The sequence below is a fragment of the Knufia obscura genome (genome assembly GCF_036327395.1).
Source record: "Knufia obscura strain CCFEE 5817 isolate CBS 148926 chromosome Unknown scaffold_2, whole genome shotgun sequence".
Classification (NCBI taxonomy): domain Eukaryota; kingdom Fungi; phylum Ascomycota; class Eurotiomycetes; order Chaetothyriales; family Trichomeriaceae; genus Knufia; species Knufia obscura.
The window spans coordinates 3,275,898-3,297,710 of record NW_027042688.1 but is presented as its reverse complement, the minus strand read 5'-3'; the positions used below and the strand labels follow the sequence as shown (position 1 = coordinate 3,297,710).

General features: G+C 47.8%; 4 protein-coding genes across 4 annotated transcripts; 2 read left to right on the top strand and 2 right to left on the bottom strand.

The window, feature by feature from the left end:
- Positions 1-987: 987 nt before the first annotated feature.
- On the bottom strand, positions 988-3,738 carry PMZ80_003070 (uncharacterized protein; the record flags this gene model as incomplete). Its single annotated transcript, XM_064871499.1, has 1 exon — positions 988-3,738. The coding sequence occupies one exon, from the start codon at positions 3,736-3,738 to the stop codon at positions 988-990; it is 2,751 nt and encodes a 916-aa protein (XP_064733952.1).
- Positions 3,739-9,266: 5,528 nt separating this feature from the next.
- On the top strand, positions 9,267-11,639 carry PMZ80_003069 (uncharacterized protein; the record flags this gene model as incomplete). The annotated part of the gene is made up of 2 exons (XM_064871498.1): positions 9,267-9,306; positions 9,352-11,639. 2 exons carry the CDS (start codon positions 9,267-9,269, stop codon positions 11,637-11,639), a joined length of 2,328 nt encoding a protein of 775 aa, XP_064733951.1.
- A 3,474-nt stretch (positions 11,640-15,113) lies between these two features.
- PMZ80_003068 (uncharacterized protein) lies at positions 15,114-17,501 on the top strand (the record flags this gene model as incomplete). Its single annotated transcript, XM_064871497.1, has 1 exon — positions 15,114-17,501. One exon carries the CDS (start codon positions 15,114-15,116, stop codon positions 17,499-17,501), a length of 2,388 nt encoding a protein of 795 aa, XP_064733950.1.
- Positions 17,502-19,209: 1,708 nt separating this feature from the next.
- PMZ80_003067 (uncharacterized protein) lies at positions 19,210-21,447 on the bottom strand (the record flags this gene model as incomplete). The annotated part of the gene is made up of 1 exon (XM_064871496.1): positions 19,210-21,447. The coding sequence occupies one exon, from the start codon at positions 21,445-21,447 to the stop codon at positions 19,210-19,212; it is 2,238 nt and encodes a 745-aa protein (XP_064733949.1).
- Between the last annotated feature and the right edge of the window lie 366 nt (positions 21,448-21,813).

Genomic DNA, 21,813 nt, shown 5'->3' with positions numbered 1-21,813 from the left:
TATCCACCACAACGATATCTCGTCCTACATATTATCTCGTCACACAAGCGTACACAATATCTGTCGCATTAGTAGCGCGACACTCCACCAATTCGTTCATGTCATAGATGTGTTGTCAGAGGATACTGGGATAGTCCGGTAGCTTTTGTAAGTAGCTGGCGAGACATTTTCGAGTTTGGCGCCTCTGCAGGTGTCCGGCGCGGTTTAAGTTAGGTAGAGTGGTCGAGGTTGTGATCATTCGAATGTAGATCAGTGTAGAAATGTCACCAGAAGTCTATCTTACGGCAGGGTCGTTGTGGGCGCCGAGAGCACCGCTTACTGAGTAAAGTACCAACATGAAGGCGATCCCTATAGCTGGTGACGATAAGATCGCAGATAAAACCAAGGGGTGAAGCTGTGAGGTTATGGTGCCAGCCATAGTGGTACGTCTCTCGACCAAAGACCGGCCTGATAAACTAGTCCGGAGATGGCCAACTTTCGTCGCTGGTTTACTGATGCTCCGTGGCGTTGGATATTACTGGCTGTGCGTGCTTCATATGTCCTATTTCCTGGGTGAGCAGGGGTCGCGTTTCACCATCGACGAAGCACCGGGTATGGCGCGACGCCGAGCACTGCTGCCTAGAGTGGATCTGTCCGGGTGAGCGTCGGGTGAGGCTGACCCACGTGACGGTGAGCCGGGGTTGAGCCAAAGCGGCCTCACCCTAGGCCCGAGCGAGCCGCGAGCTCGATGCAGTTTTTACTCATCTTGGCACAGGTAGTTTCGAACAAGGCAACATGCCACAACGCACCGTCATTGCACCTCTTACTGTCCTGTGCTACAGTTGTGGCGCCTGCAGCATCCTATAAATGATTTGAGGTTTAGATCGGAACCCAAACAATAATCTTGCCCAAGGTGAAGCGGTAGCATTTATTCTGCAGTCTCGAACCATCTACAGCTCCTAGACTGGTGTACTCGTCGTCGAAAGTGTGGTTTCTCTCCCTTCCTAATCAGCTACTCACTGATAAATCCAGGAGTGAGCGGGTTTTGGCTATGGTAGCCTTCCGTCGTGTCCGACGTAATGTTTTCCGGTTGCGAGAGCCTGGAGGTCGGCCACGAGAAGACTGCTTCGCCAACTTTGGTTGGCTCGGTCTTTCCGCTTCCAGTGACTCAATGCGGGGTATCGTGGAGCTATTCCACGATTCAGGTACAGGCGGCACCTTGATCACCAAGCCTGGCTGTCTCCGAATCTGTGTTTGCTCTGATTCCTCCAATCCTTGCCAAATTTCAGCTTCGCCTACCTGCTCATAATCTTCCATAAGCACATTGTCCTCGACCTCGTACATGACCATCCCAAAACCATCAGCACCGTCGTCTCGACACGATTCTCCCGATCCAACTTTCGTACAGCTGACTTCTTGTTCGTTCGCTGTCATTGCCTCATGACCAGCTTGAGCCTCCGATGGCACCACTTCCTGAGGCGTGGCTGATTTCTCACAGGTCTGGTGGAGGCTGTCCCTGTTAGTGTCGATCTCGGCATGAGTCCTTTGGTATTCATTAGCGTCGACATGAACGAATGAGAAATTCCTCGGCACTTTCTCAGCTGGCTGCGAGGCGGTAGAGCTGACGGCCCTTTGTCTTTTTCTATGTTCGAAGCGTATCTCATGAGCGTCAGCCAGATGGTCCAAGAGCACGGTTTTGTCCTTGCGCCAGAGTTCCGGCTCGCACTGCGGGTGTGGGCATGATTGCACATTCTCCTGTAGGATGTGATCTTGAAGATGATTCTTCCAGGTGGTCAGGCTGACAAACTGCCGAAAACTCCCCTCGCCCAGGCACGCCGGACACAAAGCTGGTCGCACCACATTGTGACGGAAGACCACCATGTTGCATTTCAGCGGCAAGTCCTGCAAATGCTCTCGACCGTGCTGCTTCCAGGCATCATGATCATCGTACCAGACAAAGCACAAGAAACAGAACTCAGCAAAGCCACTGTGATTGCAGATGACTCTCTTTCGACATCGATAGAGGTGGGACCACCACGCGTACTCTTTGCCAGGAGTGACCTCCTCCCCACATGTATTGCAATGGGAACCTGACGGGTTGAGACCCGAGCAGTATGTATTTGGCATTTCCTGCCGACACAGTTGGATCAAGTCATTCATGATCGCACGACCTGTCTCGTCTCGGAGACTTCCCTCACGGAAGAGGTTGGTGGCCAGCCGATCTCTCTCAGGCATCAGCTTCCGGGTCTGGCTAAAGTCGGACTCATACGGCCGACCATCGGGCGGTGGTGCGGCCGAGCTCTGCTCGCGCAAGAGAAGGTCTCGGTGGTGTCGTCGCTGGTCGTACAGCTTCTGGCGTTTGACCGGGTCACTGCAGAGGGACTCAACGATCTCACGCTCCTCGTCGCTAATGTCCTCTTGTACAGCGACCCGGGTCGCCTCCTTGAGCTTAGGTTGGTGATGAGGGTTACGACGCCACGAGTATCCCCTCCTGAGTGCATGTAGCTCCACGTTGCGGGGTTCATACTGAAAGTACGACGCCTGTCCATCGACCAGTGGGATCGACGTTTGGTACGATCGGCGATAGGTGTTGGGGTTGATGTGGGCAGCGAAGCGCATCCGCTCGTTGCAAGAATAGCCATAGTTGTCGACTTGCATGAGGACCTCTCGTCGAGCAGCATGCAGCGTCAAGTGGTCTCGAAAGCCGGCCCGAAAGCCCAGGTCGAGTAATGCCTTCGACGTCAAAGAGGCGGAGCTTCGACTGTGGTCCAGATGTCCTGCCAAGGAGCTGCGAGGGAACAGTGGCCAATGGCTTTTTTCTGGAACATAGTCGATGATGACATGCTTTTGTTGAGACGGTCGTGAGATGGCGCAGATCTCATCCCAAGTATGGTAGTCACGCAGCACATCATCTGCCAGCGCCGCGGCGATGAAGAAGGCAATGCTGTTACAATAGAATGGGAGGCCCACCAGCTCGTACAGCATGTGCTGGGGCTGTTCCCGTTCATAGTTTTGGAGACCCTTCGCTTTCGTCCGTCTGAAGTCGATGACCAGCTGGGGTTGGTCTGTGCCGTCCAACCAGACCACTGCTAAGGATATATCGGCGTACGTCAACTCCTTCTCGTACTCGGCGCGCCGACCTGATGTGTTGCAGTGGAGCAGGAGCAGCAGGTGCAGGCCGGTTCGATAGCGTTCGTGAACGAAATCGTGCCAGTCGTTTTGCCACAATTGTTGGACGCATACCAGGAAATCGTCCCTGGTGAAATTGCGGCTGGGACGTGCCTTGCGAGAAAGATCCGGAGCGCCCGACTTCTCTCCACCATTGATGAAGTTGAGGATGGTGTCTTGGTGGCTCTTGGAGAATGACATGTGGTGTATGCGACCCCATGCGGCCATGAACGACTTCCAGGCGGTGTAGGTGTAGGCCACCGTCAACCGACCGCCCGGTTCGTTGCGGCCTTTGCGGCCACTGCTGAAGAACAGGATGAAATCTTTGGCGGTTTTGAGGTTGGCAGGATCTTTTGGGCCGTGGTACTCAGAGGTGAACAGATCCCATTCCCGCAGCATGACCTGATAGAATCGAGTTGTACCAAAAGCAATGGGTTTGCGCACGAAGCTTGTGGTGGTGGACTCAATCTTCTTCTGATACTCTCGTGATTGTCGAATGAAGTCTCGTTCGAGATCTCGAGCCGTCTTCTCGCACGACAATGGCACTGGTGACACGCCCTCTGGCTCGGTGCTCGGTGCATTGGAACTCATAGTATTATTTCTGTTTCGATCTCATGGAGAGTATTCATGAGGCACTTTTAGTCCAAGAACCCAGAGCAACTACTCGATAGTGACTGTGGCAAGTGTCCGGGAAGGAATTCCAAGATATGAAAGTCTGGCTGAATGCGACTTATAAATGGAGATTCGACTGGCATCGTGGCCGCCCATCGGTGGAGTTCCAGGTCGGACATCCCACGTCCTCCAGACAGTATAGCCACCTTGTGGCTCGTGGGGTGAGCTGAGGGTGAGCGGAAGGTGATGGAAGGTGAGCTCAGGGTGAGTTGAGGGTGAGCGGAAGGTGAGCCGGGGGTGAGCAAAGCGGCCAGAGCCACACCCCCGTTGGGCGACTCACCCGTGAGAATCTGGGCCATGATACTTAATCTTTAAATCTTTTACTAATTAGTTATTAAAAGCTTTACTCTTCGTAGTAACGTTACTCTTAATAGTAGGTAAAGATAGATCTACTCTTACCTTTTTATAGGTAATTTAACTCTAAGGTATTAGTACCGTATTTATAGACTTATTTATAGTATTATATAGTAAAGATAATACGGAATATAATATTTCTAATAAAGGACTATTACTAGTTTAACTTAAATTTACGATTCGGCTAGCTTCTAAATCTAGTTACGTAGACTATTGAGCTTATAACGGCTTACTTTACTCCTTTTACTATCGGAATACTTCTAGTTAAGGCTTAAGTATCTATAGTTATCTTTTAAGGAGTTTAGTTTAAATTAATTACTATCCGTTAAATTTAAGAGGTTCCGGAGTCATTTAGCGAGGGTATCTTTTAGTTATTAACTCTAAGGTTAACCGAAAGGCTTTAACGTTCTTAATCCTTTTAAAGGTTTTTAAGAAGATTAAAGTTAGATATAATATAAGCTAGTAAACTTATTTAATAGACTCGTTGCTAAATTATATCGTTATATAGCTTCGCCTTAATTAACTAAAATAACGATCTCGCGAGGGTTATTTACCTTATAACGGGTTTTCGGTTATAGAATAAGCTAGAATCGCTATAGCTTAATAGTATAGGTAACTATAGTTTATTACTAATAATTATTAGAGTTAAAGTATAGAACGTATATAATTATCTATTTAACTATAGCGAAGCTATAGTTCTATAAAAATCCTAGGGTAACCGTATAAACCTAGTAAATATAGCTTAGTTATAGTTACGCTATATATTATAGCTTCGCTATAATAGTATAGGTATACTCTTATTTATAAGTAACTAGAGTAATAAAAGATTAGTAGTATAAAGTTAGGGTCGTTTTATATATAGAACCTCTATTATAATAAAGTAAATAAGAAGTAAAAGCACTATAAGCTAGTTAGTTAGGTACCTCTACGTATAATAGGTAGAAAGAAGTATAATTATAAGTTTAGACTAATACTTTACGAACTAGTAAAGAATAGTAGTATATAGATTATATATATTATATACAATAACTATAATAATATATACCCTCCGTCCTTATATAGTCTAAATACCTAATTCTATAAAGAAATTAGTATCGCTATCTTCTTAAATACTTTAAGTAAATACGTAAAGATAGTAAAACCTTTATATTAGCTTAGAATAAACTTAACGGTAAGGTTAAGAATATTTAATTAGTACGAGATATAGCTAAGGAGTAGTATAAGATACGATAAGTATATAACTAAGAATACCTTTTCGTATAAGTAATAATTAACGATCTTTCTAAGTACTTCTAGTATAAATACTATATTAATAAAGACTAGCGACTGTATTAACTAGTATTTTATTATAAGAATAGTCTTTTGTTATTATAAAAGTACTTAACTTATTTAGTTATTAATATAATATATAAGAGTAATTAGTATAATCTTTCTCTTATTTAAATTATTAATACTACTATAACGAGAGGGTTATTTATTATTAGCTAAGTATTCTTAACTAATAAAAAGATAAACCATTATAATTAGGTCTTTAGTAGTATTCTAAAGCTATATAATAGGTTATAACTACCTCTACTAGTAGCGATTATTATAGATAAGGGTATAAGTATTATACTAGTAGTTATAGCGATATTTCTAACTAGTAACTACCATTTTTATACCTAGTATATTAATAACGCTATTAAAGTATATATACTTAAGTACTTTAAGAAAGAGGTAGATAAGATAGGTAAAAGTCTTATAGAAATACGTATATATATATTAGATTAAAGAGAGATATTCCTTTAATATTAGTACCTAGTAATAAGGGTAAATATAAAGAAGGTATATAACTAGGTATAGGGCGCTCTTTATAATATATATAGGAACGAAGTATTTAATAATATTATTAAATACCTTAAGACCGAGTAGCTAGTATTTAAAGAAAAGATAATATCTACTTAAACGAAGTATATTCCTTATTATAATAATATAACGATAAGTAGAGTTAAAGGTATATATAAATTAGTTAATCAAGACCTTATAGTATTAGCTATTTATCTATAGGAGTTAGTATAGCGCTTTTACTCTTATATTTTATGTATAAATAATAAGATAATAACTTAACTAGCTAATAATAGGAATATTCTCTATAACGGTACGTAATAGTAGTAGTCTTTATATTCTATTATACTTTATTAAGTTATTAGCTACTACGCTCTCTAATTAGTTAATAATAAACGCTTTTAAGTTAATTTAACTTATACGAATTACAATAACGTTATACTTAAAGACTATATAGGAAGTATATATAAGAGTATAGGTATACCTTATTAGTATACTATTTAAGAGCGAATATAAATAAAGTAGTCGCTAACTATTAATAATTTTAATACTTAATAGCGAGTTATAACTGTATAAGCTATCGCTACTAATACTAGATTGAACTTTCTTTAAGAACTAATATAATACACTAATAAGCGTAAGAAGAAGTAGTACTAACGATAGTTATAGTTATAATCGTAGTTATAATCGTAGTTATAGTTATAGTTTATACTACGAACTTTAGAGGAAGCGATTTAGATAAGTATACGTAACGATACTTAATTAGGTTAACGAGTTCGATAGTATACCTTCTTATAGTAATAACCGACTTAATCCTCTTGATAATATTAATCTATCTTATTTACTTTACTACTATCCTAAGCATATTAAGTATAAGAGGATAATAAAGCTACTAATAGCGAAAGCGATATATATCTTACTATAAACGTTGGCGATAGCGAAGACGATAGCCTCGATTTAATCGCTCTATCCTCTCTATTAGTACTACTATTAGTTAAGAAGCGAGCTACTATTACTATAAGAGAAGGAACTATAAGAGGAGGAACTATAAGAGAGGGAAGAGGTACAACTATAGCGAGGGTAATAGGTAGAGGGCGAGGCCGAGGGCGTAGATAGTAGTTATTATAATATACCGTTAATAAGTAGTTGTAATTACGTTGTAGTTGTAACGGTATATTAGTTAATATTGAAAAAGTATACTCAACTAACGGGCGGTTATAAATAAGATAGAAGCACTAGATTTAGCTATAATTTAGGTTAATTATTCTTATTCGATACCGATCGTAATTAATATAAGGGAATACTTACTGGCGATAGGTGTTATTAAGTATTTCGCGAAAGCTTACGTAATTATAAGAAATATATAATATATCCTAGAATTACTTGCGTTTAGTAAAAGACCCTAAAATTATAGCTAAAATCGTGCTTATTACCTAGCGCGAAAGGAATTATAAACATATATATATTTCGAGATTAGGGCCTTAGGCAGTAATAAGTTTACTGGCCCGCCTACATTATTTTTTAGGCTCGCCTATATAGTTCTTATCGTTTATTAGAATACTCGTCCAAAAAGTCTAGAACTTATCTTTGTTAATGATCTAAATACTACTCGAGTCTTAAAATGTATCTTGATCTATAGGGTAGTGGATGATCTGGTCCGAATAACTACTACGATTAGAAGCCTATTTTAAATACGTACCATTTGAACCTGTAATTTTAAGTATTTGCCACCCATATCATGTGATTCCTCGGTGGTCGGCCACCTGCCCCATGCAGATGGTCTCATGCCTGATGGCCTGAAGCTGTGCCTATGGGATGACGGCATGCATTGACCTGCACAACCAGCCCAATCGGTCGTCCATCCGTGCGCCGTTACGGGTTATGCACAGTGCCATCTTCACTGGCTGGCAAACTCCGAGTCATCACATGATCTGAGTGGCAAATACTTAAAATTACAGGTTCTAATGTTATATAGTTTGACATACAACAGACTCTACTTTACGCTAAGCTTGATTCTCTTGGATCTGGTCGGACCACGGATCGGCCGACCTCCGACTGCGGCTTTTTGATCACGTTTTATCTACCGGTCCATCGTGAGCATATTTCTTTTCAGGCAGGTACTCCGTACAAGTGAACAGCTTTCCGCATACCAGGCGTAATGCCTCGCGTTAACAGCGGCACTGCTGAACTCCTGCACGGTTCTGGGGGTGCTAGGCTGATTACACAACGATACATGGTGATCAGTGCGCAGCACATCGCAAAGCTTGGTCGCGAAACACCATCGACGACGCGTCAACCGAGCGTAAAGTACCACAGAGTCCGATCGAATGAATGAAAGCACAATATACGCATGGAAAACACGTTGGAAGAGACACATAGGCCGATCTATACTCGGCTGCGAGGACAGCATGATCTCCGAAGCTCAAGGTGATGCGAGTACAGTACATGGAAGATTCATGCCCAGTAATACGAAGGACTATTCTCGTGTTGCACGGGACCATCGTCTGCTCATATACAAGAGCCCGCAGCAACTCATATGACGTAGCCCGTGTACGCGGCATACACATCATCCACCAGCCGTGATGATCAGCGAGCACGATAGCTTACCAGCTGCCATTCTGATGGCAGCACCGATTGACGTTATCAGATCTTTGGCCTCCTCGACTTTCTCGAAAGAAGCTGTCCGGTCAACAATATGCAATCCAGGGACAGACGAAACGTGGTGAACATACCTGTAGGCTGACATTGAGCATTCGGTCTTAGCTTGTCCGAAACTACGGCCGTGGTCTGCTTCGAGACTTCCCCGCAAGAGCTCATCCTGCCTTGATCTGCAGTAGCACCTACACCCGTGAGCCGCATCGCACTGGAGATGTACGGTACTCCACAACTTGTACCTCTTGTGGACTACAGCGTTAGTTGATCGTGGATGCTACGCTGCCGTGACTCAAGATGTCCTGTCGCCTCTCTGACGTTCGCCCCTCGGAGCATGTCGAGGCACATCATCTCGTTGAAGTCCCATCACAGCCGCCATGAGAACCCTTTTCCCAGGTCCAAGAACTTGCAAGCTCATGTTATGGACAGCATATTGTTTGGTGACACAGGTTTCGCAAGCCCAAAGCTCAGATGCGCCTAGAGATTACGACATCTTCAGCTTTGTTGATCCCCTCATCGGGACAGTCAATGGAGGTATATGCCCTGGGAGCGCTACATACATCTTAAGCTGAAGTTGAAAAGGTCATGTTTTCCCAGGAGCTACACTGCCATACGGCATGGCCAAGGCAGTAGCAGACGTTGACCTTGAGAACCAAGGTATGCTCTTATGATTGAATATTTATCCTTATTAACTTCTCGTAGGAGGATTCGCGAGCAATAACGGCAATATCACAGGCTTCTCACATATGCATGATAGCGGTACTGGTGGCTCTCCGTCGCTTGGCAACTTCCCGCTGTTCGCACAGACGGGCTGCCCAGATGACGATATTAACAACTGTAGATACACCCAGATAGATCGAGCTACACCTCGGATCAATGGGACAGTCAAGGCCTCTCCAGGATATTTCGCAGTCACGCTTGGTGGTAACGGCACATCAAACAATATCACTGCTGAAATGACAGTAAGCAACCGGACCGCTCTCTACAGATTCACATTCCCCAGCGCGCCGGCCACGGCCAATACAACCCTGAGCCCATTGATACTGGCTGATCTTATTGATCTGCCATTGACACGATCCAACGGCACTGTCACGGTAGACGGAAGCACAGGCAGAATGATGGGATCCGGCACCTTCGATCCAAGCTTTGGCGTTGGCGACTATCGTGCGTATTTCTGCGCTGACTACCAGGGTGCCCCTGTTCGAGATAGTGGCGTCTTCATCAATAACCGTGCTGGTACAGAGCCAAAGAACTTGACTGTATACCCTGACGGCGTCAATAACAGCCCAGAGATACTCCCTGCTGGTGCCTGGGTCAGATTCGAGGCACCAACCAACGCCAATCAAATATTGGCAAGAGTTGGTGTCAGTTTCATTAGTGCCGACCAAGCATGCTCCAATGCAGAGAGAGAAATTCCTGATTTCGATTTTGAGAATACCCATCAGACTGCAAGATCAGCTTGGCAAGATGCGCTCGGTGTCATCTCAATTGTGCCAGGAGGTGCTAGCAGAGAACTGCAAACGGTATTCTGGAGTGGTGTCTACCGGAACTTCATCTCACCTCAAGATTACACTGGAGAGAATCCGCTGTGGGAATCTGATGAGCCATATTATGATTCATACTATTGCATTTGGGACTCCTTCCGAAGCATACACAGCTTGATATCTCTGCTGGATCCACACTCTCAGACACTCATGATGCGCTCCCTGATTGACATCTACCGTCATGAAGGCTGGTTGCCAGACTGTCGCATGTCGCTCTGCAAGGGCTTTACTCAAGGCGGCAGCAATGCTGACATTCTATTGTCTGATTTCTACACCAAGAATATTTCCACTCCGTCGATCGATTGGGCGACAGCATACGAAGCTATGGTAAAGGACGCCGAAGAGGAGCCACCAATCTGGTCAGTCGAGGGTCGAGGCGGGCTGACTTCGTGGAAGAATCTAGGTTACATCCCGGCCGACGACTTCGATCCGCTCGGGGTTGGGCCATTCACACGCTCAGTCTCGCGCACAGTCGAATACGCCTACAACGACTACTGCATCAGCCTCCTTTCCCAGTCGCCGCTGGTAAACAATCAAGACGACGCAAGCAAGTACATCGCCCGCTCAATGAACTGGTATAACCTGTGGCAGCCTAGTCAGAACTCGAGTCTAGCGAACGGCACAATCGACACAGGTTTCACGGGCTTCTTTCAGCCACGCTATCTAAACGGTACGTTCGGCTTCCAAGATCCGCTCTTCTGCTCGCCTCTCATGAATTTCACCTCCTGCTACCTCAACCCTGACGGACACGAAACCTACGAGGGCTCCTCCTGGCTGTACACATTCTTCGCACCACACGACATGGCGAATCTCATCGCTACCCTCGGAGGAGACGACCAATTCGTCGCACGGCTGAACTACCTCCACGAAACACCAGATCTGCTCTACGTGGGCGACGAACAGTCTTTCCTCACAATCTACCTTTATCACTACGCCGGTCGACCTGGTCTATCAGCACAGCGAATCCACACGTATATACCATCGCAATTCAATACCACCGTCGTCGGCATCCCGGGCAACGACGACTCAGGAGCAATGGGATCCTTCGCCGCCCTGTCCATGATGGGTATCTTCCCCAATCCAGGGCAAGACGTATACTTCATCACGCCTCCGTTCTTCGAGGAGGTGAGTATACGGAATAAGCTCACTGGTAACGTTGCCACTATTCGCTGCGTCAACTTCGATGGAGGCACCGGATACCCGGGTTCGAATGGGACCGAACAGGCAGGGTACAGGAATGTTTTCATACAGAATGCGACGATGGATGGGCAAGTGTACTCAAGGAACTGGTTGCAGCATAGTTTCTTCAATGATGGTGGTGTGCTGGAGTTGACGTTGGGCGCCGAGGAGAGTAGTTGGGGGACGGCTGTGGAGGATCGACCGCCTAGTTTGCCGTTGAGGGAGATGAGGCAGGGCGGGATGTTGTATGATGGTGTTCAAGCATAGGTTAGACTTGAAGAGAGCTAGACGTCCTGCGTTAAGCATATCATGACAGATTGTCACAATCATGTGGTATTGTGGTTCTGCAATCGTACAGCTTTGTTCCATCCAGTTTCACTACCAGTCAAGGGACCCTCGATCGAACGTTGATATTCGCTCAGCTAAGTGAACATGCGAAGAGACAGATGGACACAATGGTTGCAGCGGTGAAAACATTCGATGCAAGTTAGGACAAGATTAGTGGCCGAGTGACTGAGTGTGTTCGTTCATGCAGGCAACACGTTCGTCTTATGCTATCGACAGCCCAAGCAGATGTTCGCCACGTCACTTCATCTATTACGCATATCTCTGCACTTACTGCGACTCTCTTTTTCATCTAACCTTTGAACATACTCGGTAACGCGCAAGACTGATCGTGCCCTTCTACCGATCCGACCTTCAATCACAAGATTCAAAATGACACTCTCAGCCAACCAACACCTCCTCGTCTTGGGCGTGACATTCTGTGCCTATGCCATGGTATACCGAAATCACAAATCGACGACTCCTTCTATCGGTGTCTCCATCTCAACTATAGTGACACAACAATGCGTGGTGGCTGCCACGATCATATTTGCCAGTTCCGCAGGGACTGAAGACTTCCTTTTTGACATTGGTATGTCAACTTTGCTCCATGATCGCAGTGAATGAAGCTGATAACCGATAGTGTCCGTGTTACTCAACCAGCTCCTCGCCATAGGAGTGTATCACGTTCTGCTAGATATGGTGGCGGCAACGAAGGTAGGATGGCCGGTCGCTTGTATAGATAGATCTGAGCTGACGGCTTGTTGAAGGTCCCGTCTCCACCGCAGGAGTTGGTTCAACCTCAATACTACCCTGACCCTGCCTCCTATAATCCAAGTCCCGACGTGTCCGATACGTCCAGTTCACAGTCAGAATCAGAAGAGGAGCCAGCGACCAGGCCAGATGTTGGAAGCACCAACTACAGTTCTGATGGCTCTGAAGATACTGAGTAGCATTGACGGGACGAATGGATTTGGCAGAGTATCGTGGCCCCGAGAATACAGCTTGGGGAGAAAAGGTTTGGATTGGAGAGTTGGCTTGAAAGTCTTTTGGGCATGTTGGGATGGTCGGGGTGTAGCAGTTGAACAGACGACAAGTTTGTGGGCGTCTAGGGGAAAGTCGACAACATTGTTTTTGCTCGCTGTCCGATAGGCGATTTATGAGTTATCCTCGGCTGCATCAGCCATAAAGTCCTCAGTACGCGGCGAGCGCTAGCGATATCCTGAGGTACGCTAGAACATTGTGACAGATCGCTCGTTGCGTGACGCTTTACCCAATCGATTCGTTGTTTGCGCCTCGTGCTTTGCTCGCTTGCCATGCAGGGAGTCTTTCGTTCCAATATGCGTCGCAAGTGCCCTTAACCTATAGCGGATTGTTAGTAAAAGGTGGAGGTATCTGAGAGATATGTGCTCGTACCCCACGATAAATGACTTGTATGCGGCCGGTGAGATGTCTCGCATAGAGGGACACTCGGCTCGACCACGTTAGTGACAGGATCGTTCTGCCATGCAATGTGAGTCGCATCGCTGTTTCCACAAGCAGACTTCAGACTCCAAGAGCTTGGTTAGGTTTATCCTAGAATCAGACAGGCTTGGGCATTGAAGTCTTCGTGCCAGCCAGCTGCATGATTGCAGGACCTGGGTCGCACGTAATAGCTCCCCCAGAGTTGCATTGGAAGTCTGTCGGCTTTGCTGTTGCTTTACCGGCGCGTCTTTGCAGCAGCAAGACTGCCGCCTACAGTTGCGGCGATGATGATGAGAAGGACCACCGCAAGCACAATGAGGAAGACCTTGAGCCTTAAGCCATGCATTCTCCGTTGCGGAGCTGGTGCGATTCGGGCAGCCTTTTCACGCCATGGTGGTCGGGTAGCAGGAGTTCCTTTCTCAGCGTCGTGGATACAGCTCGTCCTTTGCTCGCTGTGTGGTTCAATGGAGGCAGGAGCCTGTTGCTGATGATGTCTAGGCTCGCTAGCATCGAATGTTGGGGGTTTGTACACAGCGTGGTTAGCGACGCGACCAGCGGCGCTGTTGGACATGGCTGGTCGGTTCGGAGATGCTGTCGATTCTTCTGCTGGAATTGGCAAGGGCTTATTCAACCTCAGCTCATCAGGTGACAAGACCATCAGGCTTGCAACATGGGGCCTCATCGTGGCCAAAGACAGCCAAGGTAGACCAAATAACTAGAAAAGATGCAATGGCAAAGGTGCGAAACTAGCTGGTCAGTAAGGTAGCCTCTTCGCGAGCACGCTGTCCTAGATCGTGGCTCATGTGTACTGCATAGCATAAAGAACAGTCTCTTCTCGAAAGAAGTCGTAGCTGTCAGGAAAAGGTTATCAGAATCATGCACGCAAATGCGTAAGACTGCATCGAGAGCATGTCATCAAGGCTGTGCGTCGGACATTGGGACTGTAGCGATGCTAGGATGATGGAATAATTGTAGGATGCAAAAATTCCGGACTTCAAGCAAGAGTGGTGTGGGATGCACTAGCCGTACCATGATTGGCGATCGCCAATGGCCCTTGAGGCTTATCTTGCTCAATAGCCAGCATATGCTTGTCGGATGTCTGAAACTTCACAAACCTGTATAACGACAAGGGTACCTGTTGCACTGAAGATACTCTGGTTGGGGCCACAATGCAGAGAATTCCTGTTTCGAAGTCCTCGGCCATCTAGAAGAGTCGCTGAGCCTCTGACACCTATACCCAGACCACGGAGACCGCTACCGAAAAGTCTGCTGCTCTGGTACAGAGGCAATAATATGATGGAGGGCAGTAAGCAAGGATGATGATATTCTCAAGGTGTTTCAAGATTGAATCTAGAATTTGGGGCTCACCATCAGTGCCAGCCAATGGTAATCAAGCTCCAGGCCTGATCAAGGATAGCTCTGGTAGTCATGTGACTGTAAGCTCATATCGATCAAGCCAGAGAAAGAAGGTGTTGTTGTTCTCGATAAGAAGTTCTCAAGCAGTTGATAAATTGTTTCGCGGAAGTGCGCATATCGCGATCATAATGAGATAAATGTCACGAACGTTCCGATGAGATTCCCCTTGTCACGCTGGCATGATGGTTCGGCCACTGTGGTCATTCGTATGCTTACACGCGAGGTAAAGAAGCATGGCGAGTTCAGAATCGGGATTGAATTGTCCATCCTCGCTTTTTTAATGGCCACGAACATGGTACTACCGTGCATAACATATGTAAACCTGCTACAGTGTGAAGCATGAACCGGCTTCGATTGTAGAGGCTACCCTTGCCCAGGAGCTGTGTTAATGCCTTAGGCGTTTGTTTTCCCCGAACCTCAGTGATGTCATACGGGGCATGGAAGAGCACAGCAGAAGTCCGCAGGCATTGAATATCCAGCTCGATTCGCAAGATGTTGCCTTTCCCCTTCTGTAGTGGTGGGTGAGTCGCGAAGAACATGCCGGTGGATGTACATGGGCATGAGAAGCTCTCCATGGAGGACGAACGCACTCCTCTGATCGCGACTGTTCGCGTTGAGAGGCCAGAACCTCGCTATCGTTCCTTCCCACATAGCACTTTCCGCAGGTTCTGCACCATCGCACTTGGTTGTATCCTCATCTTGGCTGCGGTCGGCTTTACATTGGGTTTGTTCTTCTTGCCCAACGATGACCATGAACCTCGTAGCGACTACCTGACGCTTAGCAAGCCCTACCACAAAGCCTGGCCAGAGAGTGAAGGACTGACCTTCGAGGACCTGCAAAAGATCATTCTTGAAACACCAGATGAGAATCAAGCTCGAGACTGGAGCAAATACTATACTTCCGGTCCTCATTTGGCTGGGAAGAACCTGTCCCAGGCGCTGTGGACGCGAGACAGATGGCAGGAGGCAGGTGTGAAATCTGATATTGTCTCGTACGATGTCTACATCAACTACCCAGTTGGCCATAGACTAGCTCTGCTAGAGCAGAAGAAGCATGAGTCCAAGGTCAGATTTGAATGCAGCTTGACCGAAGATGTACTGGAGGAGGACCCTACCACGAACCTCACAGATCGAATCCCAACTTTCCATGGCTACTCGGCCTCCGGAAACGTGACGGCACTCTATGTCTTCGTGAACTTCGGCACCTACCAGGATTACGAGGATCTCCGAGCGCGAAACATCAGCCTGAAAGGAAAGATCGCTATAGCAAAATATGGCCGCAACTTCCGCGGTCTCAAGGTCAAAAGAGCACAAGAGCTGGGCATGGTCGGAGTAGTCATGTACTCTGACCCACAAGAGGACGGCGAGATGACTGAAGCAAACGGACATAAGCCATATCCAGATGGTCCAGCTAGGAATCCGAGCAGCGTCCAGCGAGGCAGTACCCAGTTCCTCAGCTCCCTCCCAGGCGACCCAACAACACCTGGTTACCCCTCGAAGCCTGGCGTGCCCCGAACAGACGGTAACCTCTCGATTCCTCGCATACCGTCCCTGCCAATATCCTACCGAGACGCGCTGCCTCTGCTGCAGGCCTTGAATGGCCATGGCCCAAATGCGACCTCCTTCAACAAGTACTGGCAGGGCGGCGGCCTGTCGCACAAGAATGTCTCCTATAACATCGGCCCTTCACCAGAGCACGTCCAGCTGAATCTGGTGAATCAGCAGGAATATGTCATCAATCCTCTTTGGAACGTGATTGGCATAATCAACGGCACTTTGAAAGATGAAGTCATAGTCTTGGGTAATCACCGTGATGCTTGGATTGCAGGTGGCGCCGGAGACCCAAACTCTGGTTCTGCAGCACTGAACGAAGTCATTCGATCTTTTGGCGTCGCACTGTCAAAAGGCTGGAAACCTCTACGTACGATTGTATTTGCCAGCTGGGACGGCGAAGAGTATGGGCTCGTTGGAAGCACAGAGTGGGTCGAGGAATATCTGCCTTGGCTTAGTGCCTCGACAGTCGCATACCTGAATGTGGACGTCGGTGCTCGAGGGAAACACTTTGAGGCTTCAGCAAGCCCACTGTTGAATGATGTGTTGTATGAAATCACAAAGATGGTCTCGAGTCCGAATCAGACAACGAAAGGCCAGACCGTGAGGGACACCTGGGAAGGAAAGATAAAGACGATGGGAAGCGGAAGTGACTTCACTGCCTTCCAGGACTTTGCGGGCATTGCTTCACTTGACATGGGCTTCGGTAACGGACCAAAAGATCCTGTTTATCACTATCACAGCAATTATGACAGCTTCGCCTGGATGAATAAGTACGGGGATGCAAGCTGGGAATACCACACTACAATCGCGAAGATATGGGCATTACTAGCAGCCAAGCTCAGCGAAACACCGATCCTGCCATTGAGCGCAGAAACCTACGCGGAGGGTCTGCAGTATTACCTATCAACCGTGAAGGAGACGGCGCGCCAGAGCAACACCACAAAGAACTTCGACTTCAAGCCATTGGAAGGCAATCTGGCGCGCCTAGAAACAAACGCGAAATTTTTCGACACATACACAAGGGGTCTGACCGCCGAAGTAGGCGAACATGTTCCCTGGTGGAAGTTCTGGAAGAAGGTGAGGCTATGGTACAAAGTCAAAGCTGCGAACGCGAAGTACAAGCTACTCGAACGGCAATTTCTGCATCCAGACGGACTAGATGATGATCGGTCCTGGTTCAAGCATGTTGTTTTTGCACCAGGACGGTGGACTGGGTACGCGGGTGCTACATTCCCCGGCCTCGTTGAAAGCTTCGAAGACGGAGATCTGAAGAACGCACATAAATGGGAGAAGATCATTCTGAATATCCTCGATCGTGCAGCGGAATTACTGAAGACTGAGGAAGGAAATGAGTTGAGGGTGTATCGCTAGGCACGTATGTAGAATGTGCTCTACGAGCTCGATATCACCATCGAACAAGCGTTTCTTGTGCCACAGACCTCCTTCGAACAATCACTAATTAGGGGAGCTCCCTGTCCCGATCCTGCCCAGCCCAGGCCATGCCATGCAGTGATCACGACACGTTTGGGGCGTATGCGTGAACGTGAAACACAAAACCATTCACCAGCCTCACCCAATCCTAAAACCACAACCATAGCACATGCGTTTTCCAGGGGGACTGAGCCCCGACGAGAGGCAGTTACGACCCTGAGGAGAGGGCAGGCACAATCATACGAGAAAGAAGCCGCGAGCCAGTTGCCAGACAAGGCAGGCGCGACCAGGACGCGAAGGAACGCATGAGCATGATTCTCGTTCGGCGCAGGCTGACCGCGTGCCAAAGCAGGCACGACCAACACACGAAGAAAGCACGACCCACATAGAAGTAAGCCGCGACCTGATCATCCTGATGGATGAGGAAGGTGCAAGCACTCTGAATGGAAGAAATAGGCGTAGACGTAGGCACGACCGAGCAAGAAGGAGGTTGTGACTCAGCGAAGGAAGGCACGACAAGACAAAGGGAAAGCGCGACCATGGCCTTGAGCTGAGGCAGGTGCGATGCTGGCAGAGAGGAAGGCACGATTCTCACGCGCAGGCATGGAAGGTACGAAAAGATTACTGGGTTGAGGCAGGTGCGGGTTGGGTGATGCGGGAAGGCACGACATCGAATGATGTTGTGAACGGCAGGCACTACCCTAGGTAAGAAGGAAGCGTGATGCGATTGATGTTGTTCGAATTAGGCAGGTACAACTTGACGAGGGTGGAAGGTGCGACCTAGTTAATCAACGATGAGCAGGCACGATCCTGGCGAAGGGTTTGGGAAGGTGCAAACCGATGTGAGGTAGGCATGAATCGGTGATGCAATAAGGGCAGGCACGACCAAGTATAGGTGGAAGGCACGCCTGGGTCATGAGGAATTGGAAGGTACGACTTGAAGGAGGAGGCCACGACCCGGTGGAGAAGGAAGGAACGATTGAGATGAGAGGAAGGTGCGATGTATATTTGTAGGGGAGCTACGATCGACGAGATAGGGTCAAGGGAGGAGCGACTGGGGTGCGGAAGGTGCGACGGCTGGAACCGTATTGGGGTAGGCGCGATCGTGAGGCTCTCGGGGTTAGGCAAGGTAGGAACGAGTGCCGGTTGCGAGAAGGGCGACCGAGATTGGGATGGGATATAACGGCATGCGGGCATTTGAGCCAGTTTGTGATGTGAAGGTCCGGGACATGATTGTGTATGGTCTGTCCTGTATCGTCATATTCAATATTCCTTTAAGTTCTTGGCATAGGGATCTTGGAACGTCTGGCTACTTGTGTTCCTGCTTTTAGATATATACCCTATACAGCTCTCGGGCGATATATAATACTGGTGTTAGTAGACAGCCTAGTTAACTCGCTACTCCCAGGTACCAACAGTTCGCTCTTTAATGTCGAAGACATGATGTGCATGTTAAATAAAGCGTAGGACCTGAATCTATTCGATCTTCGGCTGATTTCCTTGAATTTCAGATGAATGCCAAGCACTTAAAGGAATATTGAATATCACGATAGTGTTATAAAACGCAAGTAAGGACAATTGGACAACTTCTTCTGCCTGTGCTATTCTCTCTTCGTGCAGAATTGAATCCTCTTATGTTTCTGTCACATCACTGTCTACGTAGGCTGTGACTCCTGAAGTGTGCGAGCTGCCCACCACCTCTATACTCTGTAATCTCCTCATCATCCACATCTTGCTCGATCTCTGCATAACCACTCCGTCTCTTGGGATGCGTAACATCCTGAAAGGTGATTGTCGGTGTCCTCTGCGCATTCTTCGTTAACGGCGCCATATCATCATCGTCCATCGTCCCTTCCCTTGCCATCGTGAACTTGCTGTTCACCAGCTCAGGACTCCCATGCATTGTGTTCCTGGTCACTGACCTCTCCATCTCGTAAGTCGATTCTCCGTCGGTCATATCTCGCTCGAGATCCCCTCCGCCCTTCCCCTGACTCATATACGTACTCGCTCTACTCATCCTGCGTTCCTCAACGATCGTGTAGTGCCGCTCCGAGATCGCCTTGACAATATTATCCACAATGATTACAAGCAATAACGCCAACGCCACAATTGGAATCAACAACGCCGCAAAGCGAAACCTAAAAGAATCGTCGTCTTTTTCCTGCAACGGACTGATAACCATGAGCGGCAGACACATGCCGGCGAAGATCCTCACTCCGATGCTAAACCACTCCGTTCCCGTCTTTCGTTTCCGGCCAAACCAGTACAGAAACGCTAAGATGAAGAGGAGTGCGCCGGCTGCGATGTAGAAGTACATGACTGTGAACTTGAAGCCGTCTTCGTAGAGTTGGACCTTTTGGCCGTAGTCCTTCTCGCGGTCGAGTTGTAGGTCTGGACCTTCGGCACCGAAGTTCTGGTAGATGAAGTATTCGTAGTAGGAACTCATTTTCTGCAGGATGGGACGAACCTCGGTGGCCCACTCTGGTGTTGCGTAGGAGGCTTTGGTGCTGTTGAGTTTGGTGAGGTCCTCGTTGAAGGTTTCGTAGACATCTGCCAGGTCATAGTAGTAGTATCTCCTCTCGGTCTCAAAGTACGTGCTGTTTATCCGGTTGAGAAAATCAGCTGCTGTGTCCAAGCCCTTGGATGGATCAGAAAGGCTTGGGAGGGCTTCTTCGGTTATCCAGACGATGGCGGCGCGACATGCATTCCAGATGATGAGCGCGCTGGATCCTTCGACGGTCAATAGGATCGCAACGTGCGCCGGGAAATGCAATAGGGTCCAGACTTGCTGTCCGATTGAGCCGAAGCGGTGGTGGTCAATGTTGTCAAAATAGAGGACATATATGAGGTAGATGACAAGAACAGCCGCAGCGACAATGCCAGTCTCCTGCCAGACTGTTACTTCCGTGCCCTGGATGGCATACGACGTCGATTTGACAAGCCCGATGATTCCCTCACCCATCACGATGAGTGTCAGGAGGCCAACACGCTCGACAATATGCGTGTGCTTGAAACTGAGAATTCGCCAGATACTACTGATGACAATTATCGCGACGGCTTCAGCGGCAATGATGCCGTACCAAATGTTGACGTGACGAGCGCCGTGGTCACCGCGTAAACTGAGTTGGCCGCGTTCCTCGATCCAGGTGGCCAGGAACCCGAAGCTGGCGAGGACGTAGACGAACATGGTGAGAAGCATGGGGACGAGAGTTTTGTCGAATTCCCGTACAAAGTAGAGGACTGTGCTGTATTGGATTACCCATAGCAAGCGGGCGCCGAACAGGACTAGAGCGATACCTTGAAATGACCGTGACACGCCATTTGTCAGGATCGCGTCGTAGAGTTGGGTTAGGCCGACCAGGGCGACCATTACCCCGAATGAGACGAACTTGCAGATCCGGGTGAAGACGCTGTCGACATAGAAGCGAACGTCGAACATCGAGAAATGAAACCATGTCGACCAAAGAATAGAAAAGAAGCCGATATAGTTGGACAGAGACTGCAGGTCGACATGCGAGGATTTCGTGGTGAAGACCGCGAGGTTGCCGACGAAGAACAAATCAAAGAACAACTCGAGGGTACTTGCTTCGTGCTGCTTCCGAAATATGCGGTGGGCAAGAGCTGATTCGGACTTGCCATGTGTATGATCTGCGTCATACTGGGCGACAGTTCGTGCTCGTTGGACGCCGCTGCCGGTGCGTTTCTTGCTCCGCACCCACCTCAAAGCTTCAGCGTTGACGGGCGAAGCGAGAAAGGGTAGTGGTGCATGTTTGTGATGCTCGGAGTGGCCATGCGTAGAGTGGTGGCCATGTGGTACTGTTTTGCGTGTAGCTGTGGTTTCTGATGAGGTCGTCCTTGTGAGGACTTTGACGAGGTCGAAAGTCATGGTGTGTAAGCGCCGATGCCTTGAATCGACTTATTACGTGCGATGGTGGGCGTGTGGTTACTGCATCGTGGCTTGCCCGAGCATCCGAGTTGTTGATAAGAAATATGGTTTCCTGATGATGTTGATCGCGATTCTCAGAAAGCGGTTATTGCGTCTGAGTCTATTTGTGGTTAGTGAAGCTATGCTAGGTATGAACACTGGATAAGTGCTTCAGAATGGGCGAAAAGAAACGACTGAGTCTCAGCTGCCTCAAGACCTCGTAGGCTGTCGAACACGAAAAAGAAGAAACCTTGGAACTTTCCACCGACACGTGGCTCTTGTCGCCGACGAGGTCAACCAAATTTGAGCCAGCCACAAAAGACAGTT